Here is a 14,992-nt window from a genome sequence, read left to right on the forward strand (position 1 = left end):
GGCAGCCTCCACCACTTCAACGGGCAGAGAATTCCAGAGATTCACCACCCTTTGAGTGAAGAAGTTCCTCCTCAACTCTGTTCTAAACTGCCCCCCCCTTTGTCTTGAGGCTGTGCCCCCTAGTCCTACTATCCTTTCTGAGCGGGAAGAGTCTCTCCACCTCTATCTTGTCCATCCCATTCATCATCTTATATGTCTCAATGAGATCTCCCCTCATTCTTCTAAACTCTAACGAGTACAAGCCTCGTTTATTCAGCCTCTCCTCATAGCTCAACCCCCTCAACTCCGGCATCAGCCTAGTAAACCTCCTCTGCACTCCCTCCAAGGCCAAAATATCCTTGCGTAAGTACGGCGCCCAAAACTGCACACAGTACTCCAGCTGCGGCCTCACCAATGCCCTATACAGCCGCAGCAAGACCTCCCTACTTTTATATTCAATCCCCCTCGCTATGAAGGCCAGCATCCCATTCGCCTTCCTAACCACCTGCTGCACCTGCAAGCTGGGTTTTTGCGACTCATGCACAAGGAACCCGAGGTCCCTCTGCACCGTCGCCTGCTGCAGTTTTTCGCCACGTAAGTAATAGTCCTTCCTACCATTATTCCTACCAAAGTGGACCACCTCGCACTTGCCAACATTAAATTCCATTTGCCAGTTCCTGGCCCATTCGCCCAGCCTATCTAGATCCTTCTGTAGACTCTCCACACCCTCCACACAATTTGCCATTCCACCAATCTTGGTGTCATCAGCAAATTTTGACACCATACACTCGGTTCCCTCCTCCAGATCATCTATATAAATGGTAAATAGCTGAGGCCCCAGCACCGACCCCTGGGGCACTCCACTAGTCACCATCCGCCAATCCGAATAGCACCCATTGACCCCCACTCTCTGCTTCCTATTTGACAACCAATCCTCTATCCACGCTAACACCCTACCCCCAACTCCATGTCCCCTGACCTTCTGCAATAACCTCCTGTGAGGTACCTTGTCAAACGCCTTCTGAAAATCTAGAAAGACCACATCCACCGGCTCTCCTCTATCCACCGCCCTAGACACATCCTCATAGAACTCCAGTAAATTTGTCAGACACGACTTCCCTTTAATGAAACCGTGCTGCGTCTGCTCTATCAAGCAATTCCTCTCAAGATGCCTCGCTATTTCCTCCTTGATGACGGATTCTAACATTTTACCCACAACAGACGTTACACTAACCGGCCTATAATTCCCTGCCTTTTGCCTGGCACCCTTCTTAAACAATGGCGTAACATTAGCCGCTTTCCAATCTTCCAGCACTTCCCCGGAATCCAGCGACATCTAGAAAATAACCACCAAGGCATCCACTATCACCTCCGCCATTTCTTTCAGAACCCTCGGATGCATTCCATCCGGTCCTGGCGACTTGTCCACAATCAGCCCCTCCAGTTTGTCGAGCACCTCCTCTCTAGTAACAGTAATGTCATTAAGACCCTCCAGTCCTACCACCTTTCCATCTCTAACACCCGGCAAATTATTCACATCCTCCTCCGTGAAGACAGAAACAAAAAAGTTATTCAGGACCTCAGCCATATCCCCATCCCCTACCACTAGGTCCCCCTTCTCATCCTCTAAGGGTCCAATGTTCACCCTAGCCAGCCTCGTCCTTTTTATATTTTTATAAAAACTCTTGCTATCCTTTTTTATATTAAGCGCTAGCCCAGCTTCATAGTTTCTCCTACCCTTCTTTATCAACTTCTTTGTCAATCTTTGTTGACATTTAAACCTCTCCCAATCCTCTTCTCGCCCACTACTCTTAGCTACTCTAAACGCCTCCACTTTTAATTTAACACTTTCCTTCACCTCCTTTGTTATCCACGGCTTATTACCTCTCCTCCTACTGTCCTTTTTGACCATCGGAATAAATTTCTGCTGAGCACCAAGAAAGATCTCCTTAAAGAGATCAGGAGCACCAGGAGGGAAGGAGACCCCTGTACTCCTCAACCCCAGATCAGTGACACAGAAGAGTCTGTGGGTCCGGCAGCACAGTGCTGTCCATGAAGACCAGCTTGGTGTGGAGATGGGAGGTCAGAACCTCTACCAATTAGAGTACACTTGCTAACCAATCAGCATTCTCTTCTTGTACAGTATCAATTTGTCAATTTCCTTCTCATTGTACCCTTAGAAACGTCCTGCTGAGTGTAAGATGAAAAGCTTCCACAAGAAATGTATTTTTTTTACACATAATGTTATAATTATAGTTTCACCTGATATTATAATTACAGTGACACTGCCAAATACAACATTTGTAATATATAATACAACATGAATCAAAATCTACTTTAGATATGTCGGGGTGATTTTCCCCCCAAAAAATTCTAAGTGTCGAATTCGCATGAAAACTGGAGAAGATCATGCTGGTTTTTCTCAGCGGATGTTTAAAAATGAATCTCCCACACTCTGTGCATTGCAGAGTGCCCTAGAATGACTCACTCTAACAAGCTGTGAGCAGGGCTATACCCACTGGAGAGGTCAGTAGCATAGTGCTGAGTGGGCCACTGCACGTGCGCTGATCTGGGCGGAAATCGGCACATACACAGTAGCCCCGCACTGCCAGTCTCCCGATTTGCTGGCCAGCCCCACGACTCTCGCAACACTGGCCATGGGACCCCTCCACCTCCTGCAGTCCCAATTGCAGAGTAGCAGTGGAACACTCCACTCCCCACACTCTCTGCCCCCCCCCCGCCCCCGCCCCCCCCCCCCCGCCCCCCCCGCCCCCCCCCCCCCCCCCCCCCCCCCAGAGGCCCCATCCGCATTAGGCTTCGCATCCTTGGTGTAGCCTCATGCCTAATAGGCAGTGCCAAGATACCCCCTGGCACTTTGCCTCTTGGGCAGTGCCAGGGGCCCAGCCTAGCATTGTCAAGATGCCAGTGGCATGGGGGCACTCCCTGGTGCCTGTACCTCCAAGGGTCCTCGATTGATGCCCCCCCCCCCCCACCCTTCACTCCAGCAGGGCCAGGATATGTTAGCAGACCGGGAGACTTCAGTCCCAGGCCCACTAATTAAGGGCTGCATTCATTAGGCAGCCGCTTGAATCTCCCAGTCCACTGTGCTAAAATGGGCAGTGCAGTGGGATGGAGAATTGCCCAGTTATTTTTAATCTATCTTGTAGAACTATTCATTTGCTTACGTAAAAGCAAAACACTGCAGATGTTGGAAGTCCGAAATAAATCAAAATACTGCATAAACTCTGTGGAGAGAGAAACAGGTTAAAATTTTGAGTCATTGAACCTTTTACAGAATTGAAAAGGGATAGAAATGTGATGGAGATGGGGGTTGGGGCAGAATGGAAAGTTAGTGACAGGTCAGAGCTAAGGAGAAATTGACAAAGATGTCAAGGATATAAGACAATGGGAATATTAATGGTGCCATTAGGGACTGAAGTGGTAAAAGTAGGATAGCAGAATATGTTAGTCAGAGAGCAAAGGTCAGTGCTCAGAACAATGAGGATGTAGCTTCATCAGTCTTTTGGAGGGGGGCAGTTCCAATTTTCACTTATCTTTATGTGAATAATTGCTTCCTGACATCACACTTATACAGTCTAATTCTAGATTCCCAGGGCAGAATTTTCCTGTCTCACCCACTACAATTCTCATGGTGAGTAGGACAGAAGATTTGGCAGACCGTGCAAAGGTCTGTTGACATTGGGCAGGAATTTCTGGCCTTGGGGGTGAGCGGAGCCAGAAAATCTGTTCCCTATGCAACCCCACTCTCCCCAAACACCAGAGGTCTCTATATATCTCCCCTATCAAATGTCTTAATTGTTGGAAGGTTTGTTGCTCTCATTAAGAGGTCTGGGGTCTTCTATGATTGAATATAGACCATTTACCAGTAACCCATCACTCTATACAGCCTTGCATGTATGCTGGCTCCATTGCTGTCTCCTTCCAGATTCTACAGTCTACCATCATGAGACACTCCACATCATACCATGGGAGGTACTGTTCTCTGGTCCTACATTACCCCTTATTAACCTGACCACCCTTATACTACATCACCTCTATTTGATCAGTTGTCCCAATATGTATAAGGTTTTCAAAATGGCACACTAGATATAAAGACTCTCGGAATAAAATACAAATCAAACCTAACGATAGAGCCAGTTAATGAGAATTCAGGATTTCAGATAAGTCTTCAGAGCAGCATGCTCAATGTTGTTTTGCTGATTGAGTATAATGTAATGATTAGGTGATGGTGGCATTTCAGAATCTGTGCTGCAGTTCAACATGAAGTGGTGCAGCAGACGGGATAATACCTCCATAAAGGTATGAGACCAAGTAACATAATTCATCAAGTGTGTCCATTTTGAAAAGGATCAGAAAATGATTCCATGCAATCTTTTAATCGGGTTCTTGTATCCATAGGTTGTTGGATAAGCAGGGAGGAAAAAAAACATGTAAAATAACCAGTCTTGTGTTTGAATGTGAAATACTTCTTCCACTTGCATTGCATTCCCAGTGGAATTCTACACTGCTGTAGCATCTGTCCATCATTCATCATATACAGTCCATAAAACAGTGTTACTCAATTCATACAAGAAAGAAACTGGCTGAATTTTTATCTAGCACTTGTGCAGCAAAGTTGTAAAGGGACCTCTCAAGATGTCTGTCGTTCACTCTGGTTAACTATTTGCAAAATACACTCTTGATACATGAAAGATGTTAGGATGGATTTTTAAAAGCAAGTGGGGGTCCATATTGAAAGGGGTTGGTGGCATTTAACTTGGTGCACCAATTGGTGTGCCAGTTCACCACCACGCTGTCTGCTCCCAGCCATTTTGAAAGCGGGCACTGGGGTCCAGTTCCACGTGATGATCGTGCCTGGCTCCCTTTAGACATGTGCGCTGTGATTTTAAAGTCTTCAGCCAATGGCCAGCCAGGGAGCTGACTTGTCACGTAAGTAGTGACGAGGTGGGTGGTGGGGGCAGCGGGAGCTCCTCCTGACGCTGGAGGGAGCCTCACCAGCCAAGGTGGGATTTGTCAATGTTAGAAAGCAGACTGTAAGAATCAAAGGCAGATAAATTAATTGTATTTGTCATGATGTTGGAGGGGCACTCCTCCGGGGAACAGCCAGTGACTTCAGCTATGGCCCAGCAGCATCTGTGTGTCCTGGGCGCAGTGTATGTCCCTTCTTTGATCCATTGGAGAAAGAGAGAGTGCAGTCCCCCCCCGCCACCCGCTCACAATATTCAGCCCTGTGAGAGGTCCCTTGGTATGTTTTCTGTGTGAGCCTGTGGTGGCCTTTTCACTCATAACTCTGTGATGTAGCCATTGCTGGCTACCTATGTTTTTTGAACAGTGTTACAAATGTCAGTTCATTGTGTTTAACAGGAATGTTTGTATTTCAACGGGATTCCCGGTTTCATTGGTTCAGCAGCTTTAAATGTGGAAGCTACTCTGAATTTCGACTGGTTGGAGCTGTATCCTTTGCAATTTTATGCCAATGCACTATGCAATCAGCGGCAGGTGTTCCAAAGGAAGTATATCAAATAGGGCACTTCAAAATCAAATGGTTATTTTGTGAGGCCCTTTGGGATAAGAAAAGGAGAGAAGTCTTTTTATAAATGTTAGTTACAAGCACAAATTAAATGTGTTAAATGGTTCGAATCCAGGCCACAGCAGAAAAGTATCCAATACTAAACACAAAGCAGTGTGCATGAGTTTGTCAAAATTGCCTCTGAGCATTGACAAGAGGAGAGTGATAAAACATTCTGCAGTGTCAGAACACTGTACAAACTCTGTGGGTCAGGAACTGATTTTAAGCTTTGCTCTTACTGAATATAGTTACTGGCTACTTGCCCTGTTATTCTCCTCAAACTCCTTTCATCACCAGCAAGGTCAATTGTGTTCTCTTGTAATAGGATTCTCTCCTCCAGTACCCGCATTTGAAAACCTGAATTCAGATTCAAATACACATAGGGACTGGAGCTGTAATCAGTTAAAATTTTGGGAGCCATTACTCACTAAATCCTTATTGTGTGGGCGTCTATGAACACAGCGAACACGGAGGTCACGTAGGGGTTCTGCTTTGCATCACTGTGTTACAATTTAGGATAAAATGGGATTCTTGATGTAAATCATCAACTGCTCTGGAGTTTTAATCCTTTGAAATAAGGCAACATGCTGGAGTTGGAGCTGAATTTATTTCATATTTCTTGCCCACTTGTGCTTGATAGTTTAAAATAATCACTTGCCAATTATCCTACCTTTTGGAGGAGCTTTTTTTTCTGATTTTAGAGAAGTATCTGTTTCTGCAGATTTTGGAAAGTATTTGCATGTTAATTAAAGGATTTTTCCGAAAGGTGCCAGCCTGTGAACATGCTGCTATCTGTGTGCAAATCACCCAGAGCCTCCAGCAAGAGATACCCCATGAATTGTCAACCTCCCCACGTAGTTGGTTATCATTCTGTGTTTAGTGTCACAAAAATATTTCATGCTTAACCTCCTCGTGATTTTCATGAAGTTGCTGCTTTTGTGCAGTAATTGCCTGTAAAGATTGCCACAGAAAATCTTTTTAACAATGCAATAATTGCTCGTGATTTGTGATCGGCCTCTCTTGCCCAGAAAGTGAGCTATTAAAGGATTCCCATTTGTTGAAAGTTTCAAATGTTGAAAGTTTTAATTGCAAACGTTCAGATTTGTTTCTGGGTCTTCCTTTTGAGTTATTAGAATCTCTCTTTGGTCTCTCTCAATTCACTGAATGGGATTTTGCGGCCGTGTTCTCCACCGTTGCTTTTGTGGTCTTGGAGGTGGCTCTGCAAAGGCCACCAACAGGATCTTCCGGTGTGCCAAGGTCTGTGGTGTTTTGTGTGGCTCTCTTGTCCCGCTGATGGGAAGCCCACTCTGCGGGGGCTGAAGTTGGGGGGGGGGGGGGGGGGGGTGGGGGCGGCTGTTGGTTTACCTATGGTGGGACCGGAAGATCCCACCAGCTGGAAGGTCCAGACAATCCCGCCAACTGCTTATTTTCCCTTTATTTTTTCCTTTCTGCATTTGATTTGACTTTGAATTCACCTACACCAATCCGCCCTCCTTCTAGATTTGTTCTCTGAGTTATTTTCAGTCATTTAATCTCATTGTTTGAAGCATTATGTTGTTTGACCCTTTGTTCACCAAAGTCCCAGAGGTTGTTAGTCCTCATCGCACTTTTCAGTTTGCACTTCCTGTAACTTTGTGGGCAAGAAATTGTTGAGCCAAAGGATGCAGGAACAAGTCTGCCTAGCAGGCCATGCCATGAGATGCCCTGTTCCAGCAAGTTGTGAGCTAATAACAAAGCATCACAAGGTGAGTTGCCATTTGGAGTTTTGGTTTTTCAATGTAATAGTCTACGATTAGGTGGCAAAATAATGATTAAATGTACCCATTGGCCAGAGTTCCCCGGTCGTTACTGCCCCACTGCTGCTGCAAGCAAGGACGGAGAATTTGGTGCTGAGCCAAATCTCCGTTAACTGCAGCGGGACCAGAGAATCCTGCTGGCATGAATGGCCTGAGAATTTCTGTCATTATTGTTCTAAGTCTATATATTTTTTTAAAATGGCAACTTGTGTGGAGAAAAAGATATGTCATGAGTTATATATCACTAAGAATCATTGGACAATTTGCTCCATCATTAGGTGTGTAAAAGTAAGAGTTTGTTGCCAGCCTCCCTGTGAATTTCAGGGATTGTTGTTTTTGCACCTCAGATAGTTAGGGCTTGTAATTAACAGCAACCCTTTAATGATGAGGTGTATGTACTCCTACAAAGCCATTTCACTTCAAGGCCTAGAAAGGGAACAAGTGAATTTGTAGAGTATTGCTCTTGTAGTTAGCAATTTATCCCCAGAGAATTTTAAATTTTGATTTCTTTTTATTTTTCTTTGGTAGCACTGACTCACTTGTGTTTTGACCTTAACACTTCCGTCGTGTAGCTGATGGGTCTGGCTGTGTATAATAGTATCACCCTGGATGTTCGATTTCCACCCTGCTGCTACAAGAAGTTGCTGAGCCCTCCTGTTGTTCCTTGTGATCAGAATGCCACTGTTGGAGTAGCATCGCTTACACTCGACGACCTGTGCCAGCTTATGCCAGTAGGTCTCTTAGTAAAATCTGCAGTTCAAGATCTTTCATTGGACCAGTAGTTTTAAAGATTATTTCTGTTGCTCATTTACACTTGTATAATTTTTTTTTATACAAAGGTTCACACAGCTTAAACTCAATCTGTTGTTACTTAACTTTAACATTTGTTAAATTGAGTTGATTGGAATCAAGAGAGATTTCCGAAAATACTTGAAGGATATGTTGCCCAGGTAAAGAAGGGCATTTTTTCCTTTAACCTCTAGTGGCAAAGCCATGTAATTCAAAAGTAATGAAGGCAGCCATTGTTATGGTCATTTATACAAATGGAAGAAGATGTGGTTTATGCAGTTACAAGTGAGAGATTCAATAGCTGGTCAGTATCTTGGAGTAGAATTTGAAAGGTAACTTTGGTGGCTTCTCTGTTGTGACCAGCATGAAGACACAGATGAGATGATGTTGCTTACGTGCAGAATTCCTAAAAGCATCCCCTTATGCAGGAAAATAAGTTCTGTAACCTAGGCTTTGTAATTACTTGTCGGTATACAGTGGTTCAGTAGATGAGGTCAGGCTGTGAATAGCTGGCCAGCATTTGCTGTCTGCACTCATTTGCTGTCTGACTATTTGGGAAAAGTACTAATAGGTGCTAACCCCTGAGACATAGCACCGAAACAAAGCTAACAATTCCTCTGGCTGGTTCCTTGTCCAGTGCAGATTTCTACCAAAGTATTGATTTAAAAATGCCAGAACAATTTAAATGAAGTTTCAGCTGCAATGGAGATAGATAGCTGATGAGTGGATTTAGTAAAAGAAAACAAGCTAATGCATTCACGTGGCTATAGGAATGGAGCATTAAGTGTACAATAAAAGAAGTTTCATGTTCAACTTCCAGATAAAATTGAGACTTGAATTTGTGCATTGAATGAGGTTGGGTCATTCACTATTAGAACATTGTTAGAATGGGAAGTGCCCATCTGGGAAAGAGCCCAGAAAGACCATAAATTCTCCCGGAAAAGTAGACCTCCTACTGCTGATTAGGAAACAGCTCCGTTGTTGAACTAAGTAAAGCCATTGTACTACTGGCTGAAAGGTAATCTGACATAAAGTTATAAGAGAATTGTAGACAATATTAATAAGTGAGCTTTGTGAAATAAATTATTAACATTTAAACTTGTAATTTGTAGGAATTGGGTCATGGACTTCTGGCACTTCTAAATTACAAAGGCAATATTGAGAAAGACTTTTGTTCCACATTTCAAGTAAGTTCCTCATTTTAATTTAATTTCAAACATTTTTTATTATTGAGAGAACACCAATTATTGAAATCCCAATGATAAATGATAATGTCAGAATCATCAGAGCTTTTAACCAATTCTAATTCTGTGTCAGTAAATTTATTATTAATTACATTTATTGGCACTGGATTTGCTGTGTTCATTTATGAACTTCAAAATATACTTGGGCTGCAAGTGGAGAGTAGTGGCAGGTAACTAGAGCTCTTTTCGTTAGAAAGGAATAGGTTGAGAAGTTTAATATGGATGTGCAGTATTCTGATGAAGTAACTATGGTCCATAAACCTGGGAAGAGAGTAAGTTTTCTTTTAAATGGGTATGGTTAGGACATGGGATTTTCTGCAGGAGACAGTGATGAATGCAAATCCTCTACGAGCTTTATAAAGGGAAGTGGATAAATATTTAAGAAAGATTTTAAAGGCGCATGGTAAAAGAGTAGGACAGCATTCACAAGCACAGAACTCTCCCACCCAACCACAGCTGCCCACCGTGCTGTAAAATCCTTATCAAGAAAATCCTTACAGTGCAGAAGGAGGCCATTTTGGCCCATCAAGTCTGCACCGACTCTTCAAAAGAGTATCTTACCCAAGCCAACCGCCCCCCCACGCCACCACGAATCCCTATAACCCTGCACATTTACCACGACTAATCCACTTAATGTACACATTTTTGGACACAAAGGGTCAATTTAGCATGGCCAATCCACCCAATCTGGACTGTGGAAGGAAACTGGAGCATCCAGAGGAAACTCACACAGACATGGGGAGAATGTGCAAACTCTCATGGGAGATCTGAAGTTGAGCATAAGGTCATGATACAATTCGTTTTAAAAATGGTTTTGCAAACCTGTTGGAACAATCTAATTCTAAAATATTACAGCATTTTGCATTGGGTGGTATTCTGTCACAGAAAGATGTGATATTTTCTGTAACACGTATAGAGACATATGCCGAGAAATTCTGGCATTTCATGTGTTTGTATAAAACTTTGTTATTGTTACAGAGAAATTGTAATATTAAAAAAAAATTACCTACTGCTTTAAAACAAATAATTCTATGTGAATGTGTTCAATGTTCAAACCTTTCAATCCTGTTCTTGAATCAAAACCGACAATCCATTGTTAGTTTTACTGTTTCATAGTTTTTACCCTGTGTTTATTTCAGGTATTTCAGGAAGAATTTGGAATTATTAAATCATACACCCTCAAACCAGGTGGTGACAAAATCCCTGTGACCAATCAGAACAGACAAGGCAAGCGACGGTTCTCGTTCAACAGCCACTCTTCACGTTGCTAGTTTACATGAAGGCGCACTGAACAGTTTAAAACATTTACAAAGTTTTACTCAAAAAGTATTCTAAATGCGTTACTCGATGCTTTATTTTGCTTTCTGTAATCATTATCAGAGCATCACTTGTCACAGTGGGCAGTGGTCCATTTCTTTCATGATGAATATTTTGTTGCCAGTGGTGTTGGATGAAGCAGACAGCATGATTTTGTCATTGAGTTCATCCATGCAGTTAAACTGCAAATTGATTTAATTTTTAAATGTTATAGGTTTCTAGACATAACAATGTGAGATAAAATAGCAAAATTCTGGAATGTGTTTTATAATTTAAAAAACTTAACCAGAATCCTATTTGTTAAAAATGAAGGGAGGAATAAATGTGCTTTTTCAATAATGAATATTTTTGTTATTACAGAGTATGTACAGCTTTATGTCGATTTTCTTCTCAATAAATCTATATACAAGCAGTTTGCAGCGTTCTATTATGGGTTTCACAGTGTCTGCGCCTCCAATGCTTTAATGGTAAGTGTTTTCCAAACAGGAAATTGTTGAAAATACAAAGTTATTTACCTCTCTGGTTTAAAGGTCTCAGGAGCAAGGTAATAATTGCAATGCATCATAACATGTTCCACTGTATGAAGGATTGTATTGCTGCTGAAGGATAAAATGTTTCCGTTTTTGAATCGGATCTCATTATTTGACATTATTGCAATTGCAGAGACATGGTTAAAGGAGGGACAGGACTGGCAGCTTAACATTCCAGGATTTCCTTGTTTTAGACGGGACAGAAGGGGAAACATAAGGGAGGGGGAGTTGCACTGCTGAGTAGGGAGCACATTACAGCTGTGTTGAGGGAGAACACATTGGCGGGATCTTGCAGCAAGGCATTATGGGTGGAACCCAGGAATAGGAAGGGGTGACATTGCAATGTTGGGAATGTTCCCAACCACCCACAGGAGACAGAGGAGCAGATGTGTAGTCAGACACTGGAAAAGTGTGAAAAAAGCAGGGTAGTCGTGGTGGGTGACTTTAGCGCTTCCTCTGTATTGACTGGGACTCCCTTACAGCCAGGGGCTCAGATGATGGGCAATTTGCTAGATGTGTCCAGGAGGGTGTTTTGATACAGTACATTGACAATCCAACCAGGGAGGGGACTATACTAGACTTGGTATTGGGAAATGAGCCAGGCCAGATGGTCGATGTTTCAGAGGGCTTAGCTACCATAATTCCATAAGATTTTGGGTCATGGATAAGGACAAGAATGGCCCTCAGGTGAGAGTGCTTAATTGGACATTTAACCTACACACATTTCCTTTTCAGCTCACAGTCTAACTCCATTTTGAAAGTCTCAATTGAACTTGTCTCCATCATATTCTCAGACGATGCATTCCAGACCTTAACCACTCATCGGGATTTATTCCACCTATTTTCCTGCCCTTTTCATTACATTTTGATGTTAACACTAAGGCTGTTGTTAGGCCAGGGAAGGGGGAGCTTTGTCCTGACATTAGCAGTGTTGAGTGCTGATGAAATTAGTAAAAACTGGAAAATAACCTTATCCCCCATTGTTGAAAAACTTCACCCTGATAGTTACAGAAAGGCTGCTAGTATCACTAAGTTGTACTTTGAAATACGAACCAAGTACGACTAAAATAAAATGGTTACTGCCGAAATACTTCAGAAATCCTGCAACTCAATGACGACTTGAACTGGTTTTGCACCTTTCCGATCAGATGCCAGTCTTCCAGGAGCTCCGGTTACCCAAACAGAGGAGGAAACTAAGAGAGACTCCGAAAGCACGGTTAAAGTTGTAGGAGGTCTTTGAAGATCAGAAGCAAAGAGAAAGGTCAAGCAGTTTGTCTGCCAGCATCAGGCTTGTGGGGTTAATGGCCAAACAGGAAGGTGTACATTCCCATCAAAAAAACTCTGCATAGGATTGGTATAAATCCATTCGGGTTATACTTATGCTACACATTACATTACCTGAATAGTATATAGTTGCATTTTCTAATACAATATTGTAATTAAACTGGGATAGAAAGTGATTATTAGCTTTGCGAGGTGGCTCTCTGCTTCACAAAAACATCCCGGTAGTCATTAAATTGCATTAAATACTTTATAATTCCTGGGTAGCCATGAAGAATAATTACACCCTTTTGAGGTTGTCATTGCTGCATGTGGTTACTTTTGTTCCGATATCCCTGCTGCTTCAGTTAGTTCAGTTGAGTCATCTGACTTCGATCTCCGGGGAGTTAAAAATATCTCTCCTTCACCTTGCTAAATTAATGTGTCCTCTATTGTTCTAACTTTCATAGCTCTCTTCGAGAATAATGTAAAACATACTTTGAATATTATTTTATCAAAGTCCATTATCATCCTCCCCAATTCAAGCAATTTTACTAAAATCCCATTATGAACCATCCACTCCTGTTTGCTGTAAGAGCATTACTTGAACTTGGCACAGGAGCAGAACACATCCCAGATCTTTCAATTGAGCTGCTGGAATTTTCTAGGCAACTCCCTCATCTATCATTAATAGAGCCTTGACATGCCCTTTTCTGCCTATTAAACCAACAGTGCAAATTTGTTTGCTGCCCTAAATGACCTTAAAGAATGCGTCATATCTTTGATCACCCTAGTTATTTAATGCCGACCTTAACACATTCGCTGTGGCTGCTAGGCTCTATTTGCAACTCTTCCGTATTCATAACAAGTATGGTTTATAGCTACCTGCTCTGCAAATTAGTCTGATCTTGTTTGAATTTTTGTCAGCGTCTCACAACCATGTGAACTCCACGACCTGGAAGACAAACAGGCACACAGGAGCACCACCACCTGCAAATCACACCACCCAGAGAGTTGGACATAGACCACTCTGCATTCACTGCTGCTGGGGCCCTACTTGACAGCATTGTGGAAGTACCTTGGTACAGGGTGGAGGATCATGAAAGAAGAATGCTAATATCTCACGGGCAACTAGAGAAAAACAATAAATGCCAATCTTGCAAGAGATTCCTTCACCGCAGATTCACAGAATTGTTACGACACAGAAGGAGGCAATTTGGCTCACTGATCAATTAATCTGGTACCATTCCCCACCTTCTCCTTGTAAATCTACACACTCTTCCTTTTCAGCTAACAGTCTAACTCCCTTTTGAACATCTTGATTGAACTTGCCTCCACCATATTCTCAGACAATGTATTCCAGACCTTAATCACTTGCTGCTTGAAAAGGTTTTTCCTCATTTCACCATTGCTTCTTTTGTCAGTTATTTTCAATATGTGCCCTCTCACAATCCTTCCATGACTGAGTACGGTTTCTCCCTATCTACTCTATCCAGACCCTCATAATTTTGAATACCTCTATCAAATCTCCTTTCAGCCTTCTTTCCTCCCAGGGAAAATAGTCTGAGCTGAACCATTTCTCATGAATCTTTTCTGCACCCTCTAATAACTTTATATGTTTGCTAAAGTGTAGCATCCAGAACTGATGCAATACTCCACTAAGGTCTCATTAGTGTCTTCCGAATTAGGGTCTTTTACAAGTTCAGCAAAACTGCCTTGTTCTTGTACTTCATGTCCCTATTAATAGAGCATAAGATATTGTATGCTTTATTAACTACTTTCTCAATATATCCTGCCTGCATTAAAGATGTATGCACAGATAACCCCAAAGATCTCTCTGCTCCTGACGCCTATTCTGAGTTGCTTCCTCTATTTTATATTGCCTTTCCATGCAGTTGTTGGGGTACACTGTGGAAATCTTGCGATTCAACATTCTGTGGTATAACATGATTGATTTGTTTCACAGCGATGTGAGCGCAAAATTTAATTTTGGTTTCCAAATGCAGAGAAAATAAAAGGCTGATTCTTTCACAGCTGCTTCTCCCAGAAGAAGTGGAAATTCTTGTGTGTGGGAGTCCTGAGTTGGACATTTATGCACTGCAGAAGATTACACAGTATGAAGGTTACTCAAAGATAGACCCCACAGTCCGGTAGGCCATCCAATTCTCCACAAAATTATGTAAACTCTGTATTTGTAATTGTGTTTGTTTTTGGTGTCTGTATTTACAATGGTGTCTGTTTTAAACAAGATCAGATTTGTGTTTCCAGACAATTAAAACAAAGTTGCTGCCGGGGCATCTTTAAACTTTCACAGTGATGGTACAAAATACTAGCTCTGGTCTAAGATTCACACATGACATTCAGGACATCTATTTCCAGAGATGCCGGTCGTGGCTCAATGGAATTCTTGCCTCTGTGTCAGGTCGTTGTGCGTTCAAATTCCACTCCAAATGCTGGGGGGTAAATTCCAGCTTGACTGCACCGCTG

The 14,992-nt window shown here is 42.5% G+C and overlaps 1 protein-coding gene across 2 annotated transcripts in view; it reads left to right on the forward strand.

The window, feature by feature from the left end:
- hectd2 (HECT domain containing 2) overlaps positions 1-14,992 on the forward strand; it is a 111,874-nt gene that overhangs the window by 80,296 nt on the left and 16,586 nt on the right. For both annotated transcript variants that reach the window (XM_080205519.1, XM_080205520.1), the window contains exons 14-19: positions 5,365-5,453; positions 7,938-8,096; positions 9,267-9,341; positions 10,538-10,625; positions 11,076-11,182; positions 14,540-14,655. In XM_080205519.1, coding sequence (XP_080061645.1) covers positions 5,365-5,453; positions 7,938-8,096; positions 9,267-9,341; positions 10,538-10,625; positions 11,076-11,182; positions 14,540-14,655 — 634 coding nt within the window. The remainder of the gene's footprint in view (positions 1-5,364; positions 5,454-7,937; positions 8,097-9,266; positions 9,342-10,537; positions 10,626-11,075; positions 11,183-14,539; positions 14,656-14,992) is intronic.

This window comes from Carcharhinus amblyrhynchos, chromosome 17, assembly GCF_965287045.1.
Source record: "Carcharhinus amblyrhynchos chromosome 17, sCarAmb.v2.hapA, whole genome shotgun sequence".
NCBI lineage: Eukaryota > Metazoa > Chordata > Chondrichthyes > Carcharhiniformes > Carcharhinidae > Carcharhinus > Carcharhinus amblyrhynchos.